The sequence below is a fragment of the Colobus angolensis genome, unplaced genomic scaffold, assembly GCF_000951035.1.
Source record: "Colobus angolensis palliatus isolate OR3802 unplaced genomic scaffold, Cang.pa_1.0 Scaffold257, whole genome shotgun sequence".
Taxonomy (NCBI): domain Eukaryota; kingdom Metazoa; phylum Chordata; class Mammalia; order Primates; family Cercopithecidae; genus Colobus; species Colobus angolensis.
In genome coordinates this window covers 4817112-4825625 of record NW_012115788.1, presented here as the reverse complement: position 1 = coordinate 4825625, position 8514 = coordinate 4817112, and the positions used below count along the sequence as shown (strand labels likewise).

Here is an 8514-nt window from a genome sequence, read left to right as displayed (position 1 = left end):
AAGGAAGGAAGGAAGGAAGGAAGGAAGGAAGGAAGGAAGGAAGGAAGGAAGGAAGGGTGGGTTAGTATCCTATATGTGGAACTTCATACTGGAGGATCTCACATGTGACTCCAGGGAAAAACCTACCTTGATTCCTAGCGACTAAGGCTTTCCTCCGGTAAATGAGTAACTGTAATGAGTAACAAACTGGAATTCCACTGCCTTCAATAAAACATGATGAATGAACCTGGCTGAGCAGCCCTCAGGTAGCCGTTACCACAGAACGTAGATAACAGCCATGAAATGGTATGAAGTCACAGGGAGCCAAGAGGGTGATCAGATGTCCTAGGAGAAGCAGACCAGTGCACCTGGTGACAGCACTGGGCTGGGGTGGGGTGGGGTTGTGTATCAAAACCACACACCCTTAGAAACGTTATAGAACTCTGCACTCCTCGGCAATGTGAAATCAATCCAAATTCCCTTGTAAGTATAAAGAAAAATGCTCAGACTTCAAAATCATTGATTTCTTCCAAAATATCCATTTAAAGGTTGACTTCTTAAGTTTCTAAAAAAATCTGCCACTGTGTTATGGGAATAAGAAAGATGGTAGGTAAAGAATAGACAAAGGGGCTGGGCGCGGTGGCTCACTCCTGTGATCTCAGCACTTTGGGAGGCCGAGGCAGGTGGATCACGAGGTCAGGAGATGGAGACCAGCCTGGCCAACATGGTGAAACCCCATCTCCACTAAAAATACAAAAATTAGCCAAGTGTGGTGGTGGAGGCCTGTAATCCCAGCTACTCAGGAGGCTGAGGCAGGAGAATCGCTTGAAACTGGAAAGCAGAGGTTACAGTGAGCCAAGATTGCACCTCTGCACTCCAGCCTGGGTGACAAGGGCAAAACTTCTCAAAACAAAACAAAAAGATAATAGACAAAGGTCCAGAAATAGAGGCATTACTGTCCTGTGAGGCCGGCCTCATCTAAGTAAGTAGAGACTGGAATTTGCTACCCATGAGCCCTCCTTTTCCATTGATAATGCTTCCCCACTGATAATGTTTCAAAGCCAGAAGGCTCCAGAAAATCATTGGTCAGTAGAGATGTTTAGCTGAATGTTAGCTGAATGGGACAGAACACATGGGCTGATGCAGCCGGGGACTGAAGCTGTTTGTTGTTTTTTCTTGGGCAACTGACAATGATAATTTGAAAGATTGAGAAAGTTAGCAACTTGGTGCTGAATCTTAAATGACCATCAAAGAAACTTTTGCTTTCATAAATCTAAGAAATTTTGAAATTTGAACATAAGACTTAAATTCTTCATTTTTCTTCTTCCACTCTCTGCTTTAAGAAGGTGCTTTTTATTTTTATTTTTTTTCTGTCAACAAGAATTAACCAATCACTTTACTTTTCACTTCTGGGGGCAGGGGTGAGTTGACTGAACATTCTTGCCCGTTGCCTATTCATTCCCCAAAGCTGGAGTGGTTTTTAAAAAGTCATACTCATCACCCCTTCCTCTGGCCCTAATGCTTAACACCTGTCAGTGTGTGGTTTGGCCTCTCCATCCTTATCTGTTACCACTTTCCCTCACTCATGTACTCCAACTGCACAGGCCTGAGTTTTGTTCCTCAATTGTCCCAAGCCCTTGCCCCTTAGGATCTTTGTTCTGGCTTTTTCCTCTGCTTGAGCTGCTCTTCCCCCAGCTCAGCATGTTGCTATCTCTTCCTCAAACTTCAGATCTCTGCTTAGATGACATCTCTGATATTTTTTCCTTGACAAATCTTTCTAAAGCAACCCCTCTCAATACTGTCCTTTCCCTCCTGTAGTACCTTCTATTATCTCTATCTCTATCTCCTGTCATCTCTATCTATATCTATAGCTAATATCTGTGTCTGTATCTCTAGCTCTATATCTTTCTATGTATGTTACATATTTGCTGTATCCATACCTCACTAAAATGTAAGTTCTATTATAGCAGTCCTCCTATCTATGACATTGTGCTTCACATCTAAGATAATTTCTGGCATAAGATGTGTGGAGTTAATGAAGGAATTTCAGCTTCTATACTGTCCCTGTAAAATTCCAGTCATGGGGGAAACAGCACAGGACTGCTGGTAAGATAACTATCTGTAAAAGATGTGATAAACTCTGTTTGAGAACATTGTTTGTCTGAGAAAAGGGGGAGAAAATAGCAGTAATTATAATTATAGTGGTAGCTAATTACTAGCTAGGCACCGTAGTTACCTTTACATATATTTGCTCACTTATCAGTATTAACTCAAGGAATAAAATGCACTCTGCAGGTGGCAATCATGGCTGCTCAGCAAAAGGCAGCTTTCCCTTGGATGGACTCTGATGGGGTAGGTCACATGCAGTCTGCATAACTGCATTCTACATACCTTCTACATTCCACATGACAGGGAATGCTTCCAGCATGATTAACATTTTCTCTTCCTGAATAGAGAGAAAAGAATGCTGTAGTCTGTAAATATAAAAGGCACCAATGCCTCACAATAGATTTATTTTGAAGGCGACCAAGACAAAGCTGTTTTTGTTTGTTTGTTTGCTTTGATCTCTCTTCAAACTTTTTATTTTCTTTGTAATAGGTCAGTTTGGCTCCTCAGTGGCCTCATACTTCCTCTTCTTGAGATGGATGTATGGAGTCAATATGGTTCTCTTTATCCTGACATTTAGCCTCATCATGTTGCCAGAGGTGAGATCTGACTTCTAGTTTACAAAACATTTTGAAAAATGTTTCTCCCAGAAAAGTATTTGTCTCTTCTTTAAGAGTGGAATAATTAATTGGCTATTTTTACATCTTGGAGTCATAGGATTTGTAATGAGATTAACCTTCAAAATGGTGTCCATGGGCCAAAGGTGCCAATCCTTGCACTAAATGGTGTGTGAGCCTCTTGAAATTATATAACTTATGTATAATTTCCCATGTATGTTTAAATGTGCGTTTTTATGTGGAAAGTTTCATGGCTTCTTTCAGTTTCCCAAGGGGATCCTTGTTCCTAAATGTTAAAAATTATTGTTCAAGAGGGGGACTTTGACACCCTGTGAGTTGTATTTATTTATTTTGCCAAGTTAGCTTTGAAAGAAATGCTTCTTTAATTCAACTCCAAGCCTCCAGACTTTCTATACTGAAGAAACACAAAATGAACATTTTCCCCCTAAGATACAAAGTAAGATAATGCCCACAACACACACACACACACACACAAATAGTGGGATGGGATGAGAGTGGGAGTGGGGTCTTTTAGGTCTAAAGTCAGAAACTAAAACAGACAGAGGGTCCAAATCAAAGAAGACAAAGCCCTGAGCTGTTGTGGGGAAAGGGTCAGCTGAGGCCAAAAAGCTAGACTGAGGTCAGAGCCTTCACCTATATGAAGTTAAATGATTCTGACACCTTTGAATGCTTACCTTACAAAAGTTGGGCTAGGTTTTATTTAACCTACAAAGGACCTTTTAGGACCAGTATTTCAAAGCCAGTGTGGTTCATACAGCATTGACAGTGGCCAAAATTTGGTGTTCTGGGTGACTTTTTATCTTGATAACTTAAAATCAGTGCCAGTTTCTATACTAAGCCTCCCATTAACATAATAATAATAATGCTTTACGTTCATAAAGAGATGTGAGCCTTTAATAGTACAAAGCTCTTCCACTTCTTTTACTTTCTGTGCCTCACAACAAATTTATGATGTAGATGGTGGAAGATGTTTTCTTCAACCATGTAAAACATGTAAACGGAGTCGCATAATGTTGATGTGACTTAGCTAACATCTCAGAGTAAATTTTTTTATTAAGCTGATCTAGGACTAGAACCCATGATTCAATCCCTTTCTCCAAGATTTTGCACTTTAATCCACTAGTTTTATAATCCTTGAGATAATTCCAGGGCTTCTAAAGTTGTCTGGCTCATAGAAGACAGTGACCAAAGATCAGAGGTTCTGTATAGTTTATTTCCCAACTGCACACTTTCAGATAATGCAGCTGAATGTGTGTATTTTATCTATTTCAGATTAACCCCAGCTTTTTTTTTTTTTTCCTTACCTCTCTAAGGAAATCTGAAACTTCTCCATTCCATCACTGGCTACTATGACATTACTTAGTGTCAGATGCAGATATAAATGGAGTTTTGTCAGCAACATTTACTCTTTCCCCCCACACCATGCTGCCTCCATGTGGAGAAAATAAAAGGCTGTTGCTGATTTATTTGAATGATATGGAATTACAGAATATCTGCTAGGTAGTGGATGGAGTGCCTATGTGTTAGGCTGGATGTATTCTGAGAGCTAGAAGCATGCTGGCTTTGGATACCCTTTTATAGGTTGTATTAGATCCTGAGGGGCATCCTGTTTTCTGGGCAATGATTACCAACTCCAGCAAAAGAACAAGAGAATGGACACCCTGCATGCTGACTTTGCAGAACCACCAGAGGCCAGGGCAGTCATCTCCCGGCAGCAAGCCTGTAGTTTTCAGCTGCCTCTACCCTACAGGCTCACTCAGTATTCCTCCAAGGCACATGCCCTTTTGCCCCAAGGTCCTGTGTCCCTGGGCAAGCCTTAGACCTTAATCTCCTTTGTCCTCTGTGCCCCCTAACTTTGGAGTGAGACAGTATGTGTGGAACCCACCTTCTATTCTGTTCGGACCAGGAAGCCAGATGGGCCAAAGTCCTACTTTGGGAGGTTGTGTAGCTTGTGCACAGGGAGTGAGCAGAGATTGATGTCCAGCCCTTTGCTCAGTCAAGCTCTGCACCTGGGCTTCAAGCCACATTCATCTTCTGTTCCCAGCTTTAGGAGGGAAGTTTCCATCTCACAGAAGAAGCAACATCTGCTTGGTAAGCTAGGAGGCTAGAAAGGTGCTCTTTCCAGTTCTCACCAAGGCACCTTCCTATGACCCTATTCTTGTCCTCTCACTGACCCGCTCTTCCCAGTACTATTCTCCCTACTGTGCTTCTTTTCCAATCAGGTAGCATGAATTTGAGGCAGCAGCCCTGAATTAGTGATGAAGCAGACACCACAATCAGGGTGCAAGTGTTCTCACTTTGCAGGCACCCACAAATTACATGATTGGTTTTCCTTGAGTTCTCTCTCTTGACGTGAAGGACAGAATCTCCATCCACCCCCACTCCTAAGGGGTATTCTCATATGAAGGTGTGGGTAAGATGATTTTGTTGAGTCCTTTGTGACTTGAAAGGCTACCTCTCTCCTTTCTAGTCTTCTAAATCAGAACAGTTTGGTGGTAGTGGTGGCAGTGGGATCCTCCGAAAGCCCTCTGGGGAATGTGGTTGACCTGACAGCTGGTGGTCCCCTGAACTCGGAATGCAGGGTCCTTTGCACTCCCTTTGTTCTTACCTCTGGATTTAGTAGTTGATTCCCAGAAAATGGGACCCCACGTGGAGACCCAAAGAGTCCCCATGAAAATGTTTCTGAAGGGCTCTGTAGCAAAACCATTTGTGATCACATGTGTGACTCAGACTCTGTTTCTAATTGTTCACTGCTTTCTTTGCTTCTCCATACAGTACCTCTGGGGTCTGCCGTATGGCAGTTTACCTAGGAAAACAGTTCCCAGGGCTGAAGAGGCATCGGCAGCAAACTTTGGTGTGTTGTACGACTTCAATGTAAGTGTCTCCACACAACTGTATTGGTGGGAGGATGAATTGCTACTTAGTTTATTTTACTCTGAAACCCATGGCCTCCTCTCGTGGGTCAGGCTGAATGTGTTAATAAAGATGTTCCTGCGAAAGAAAGAAAGAAAGAAGGGAGGGAGGGAGGGGAAAGAAAGAAGTCTCTTTATATAAATGTGACTATGATGTAGCACAATGGTAATATGATATGGGAATATAGACTACTGAATAAAGGTGAGGTCAGAGTGCAAAGACTTGAAGCAAGTATTCTTATTACTGGCTTTGGAAAAGAATAAAGGAAGAGTTTGTAAATGTGCTGTTTGGAAAATCTTGTGGGATTCCTAGGGAATTAAAACTTTTGTACTTCCTATTGACCTCTTCCTAAACAAGTCTCCTATTTAGTGTAACTCATTAGTTAGTACTAAATAAAGCTAAATATTGAAAACTAAGAAATACTAAATTCTAACTTCTAAATAATACTAAAATTGGTATTATTCCATTGTAGTATTCAAATGAGCATTACTCTTTGAGCTCCCCTAGGTAGAGATTATTACTATGGAAAGGAGTTCTGTGGAAGAACTGGATACTTTCCCATTTTCATGGGGACTCTTTGGGTCTCCATGTGGGGACCCATTTTCTGGGAATCGACTACTAAATCCAGAGGTAAGAACAAAGGGAGTACAAAGGACCCTGCATTCCGAGTTCACTCTATGGAAGAACTCCTTTCCATAGAAAAACCATTTTGGACTATATGTATGAGTCAAGTCTTTGACAACAATGTAATTCCACATATTCTTTTTTTAGTAGTGACTAGATTAGAAATGTTTGGAAGCATATGGGTGGGAAAGTACCCAGGTAGAAATTGAGGAATTGATAATTCAAGTAATTTTTGGAGGCTAGACAATGAGAATAAAATTTTATACAGATTGCAGAATGAAGGAGGGAAAAAAGACTTCCTGTTTATAGTGTTAATACGTATGTCTTACGAACATTTTGATTTCTACTTTTAGCCTCCTTAAATTGTGAGTTTCCCAAAGAATGAATCAGGTCTGCTACATCTTTTCAGCCCGTAACCTAGTCCTCATCCAGTAGAGGCTAAATGAATCTCGTTGACTGACAATCCTGAGTGAGGGGGATGATTTGTAGAGCCTTGAAGTAAGAACCACAGAACCAGTTTATGTGAGGAGTACCAGAACATGCAAACCTTAAGAAAGGTTTCCCATCTCTGAGTGAACAAAGCAAGCTATCAAATTAGCATAAGGCACAATGATAGCGACAAATATGTGGCATTTGTAATCTTCAGTCACCCCTGTGAGTTGGACTTTCCATTTCAATTCAGCATTTTTTAAACTGAATTGTAAACATACATAGGTTTTACAAAGATGAATGTGACATGATTCTTGACCTCAGGGTACTCGTGATATTAGAAGGAAGACACGTAGGCAACCAGTATACAAGATGCTGTGCAAAAAGTTAGCAAAATTTAAAAAAAGGAAAAAAGTTTCTGGGGAACCCTGAGTAAGTGGTTCTTATTTCTTCTTAGGTGGGTCTGGGTTTTACAGAAGATATGGCCTCTGAGTTGGATTTTACCTCTTCTCTTTTATTTCTCTTTTCTATCATTCCTAATTTCTTCCATCTCTTCCTCCTCGCCTCCCTTTATCTCTCCCTTTATTTATCTCTCTCACTTTCAAACTGCAAACAATGATTACTATGTCACCTTACCACTGTTTTCATTTCTAATTCTCTTCCTCCGATTAGCAAAATGACAAACTTCCGATCTGCTTAATAAGAACAAGGACTGCGATCACTGACTTTTTCTGCTTTTTAAGGCATACCAGAGAAAGGAAGGACTAAAAATATGAACAAAAGGTCTTTTCATTTTTATGTATAGATTTCTGAAGTTTAAATACTTCTGAATTTCCCAATGAACTGAAATGGAAAATTTTGGGCAAAAAAGTCCATTTGGGGTTTGAAAGCTAGTGACTCAGTTGAGGAAGACAAACAGAAAAGTTGCTGTAAGAGAGTTACTAATGAGTGGACAAGAGGGTCTGAGAGGCAAATTCAGGGGAAAATAGAGGGAAAGAGTTTGGATGATGAGTGTGCTCCCCAAGATTGTATCACTGCCCTTGACAGCTCTCTCATGTCCAGTTTGGTGAAATACGGTTTATAGGTCGGCAGAGGATACAGAAACCAGAGTGTTCTATGATATTTATTTCTAGGCCTGCCTGAAAACAATCCTAAGGCAATGAGAGAATTTTTAAAGGTCAAGAAAATAACAGAAAGCCATTACACTGATTTTATTCACTTACAGGCTTACTGCATGCTGGTATCAGTCATTAATTTGGCATGCATCATTGCTGGGGTTAATAGTGATTTTAGTAGCTCTATTTCACCAATGTCTGCATCATGCAGTGAACTGTGATTGGTAAGTAAGGTCCCTCACTTCACAACCCTCTTCATGGTGGGTATTTATATCTGAGACTAAGCTCAAAGTGTTCTTATATGTGAAATGGAGAAAATAATAGTATCCACCACAGAGAGCATTAAGTGAGATAATGCATGAAGCAGCAGATAGCTCAGAGTATGTGGCACACACTACAGGCTGAGTATTCCTTACCCAAAATGCTTGAGACTGGAAGTGTCTTATATTTCAAATTTTTTCAGATTTTGGAATATTTCCATATACATAATGAGATATCTTGAAAATGACACTCAAGTCTAAACACAACATTCATTTAGTTTCATGTACACCATGCACACATAGCCTGAAAGTAATTTTATCCAATATTTTAAGTAGCTTTGTTCATGAAACCAAGATTTGATGGTGTTTTAACTGTGACTTGTCACATGAGGTCAGGTGTGGAATTTTTCACTTGTGGCATCTTGTCGGTTCTCAAAACATTTCAGATTT

At 40.5% G+C, this 8514-nt stretch overlaps 1 protein-coding gene across 1 annotated transcript in view; it reads left to right on the top strand.

The window, feature by feature from the left end:
- The window catches only part of TMC1 (transmembrane channel-like 1), a 190132-nt gene that overhangs the window by 91014 nt on the left and 90604 nt on the right, over window positions 1-8514 (top strand). Inside the window, exons 8-9 of the mRNA XM_011947044.1 lie at window positions 2578-2684; window positions 5499-5597. Coding sequence (XP_011802434.1) covers window positions 2578-2684; window positions 5499-5597 — 206 coding nt within the window. The remainder of the gene's footprint in view (window positions 1-2577; window positions 2685-5498; window positions 5598-8514) is intronic.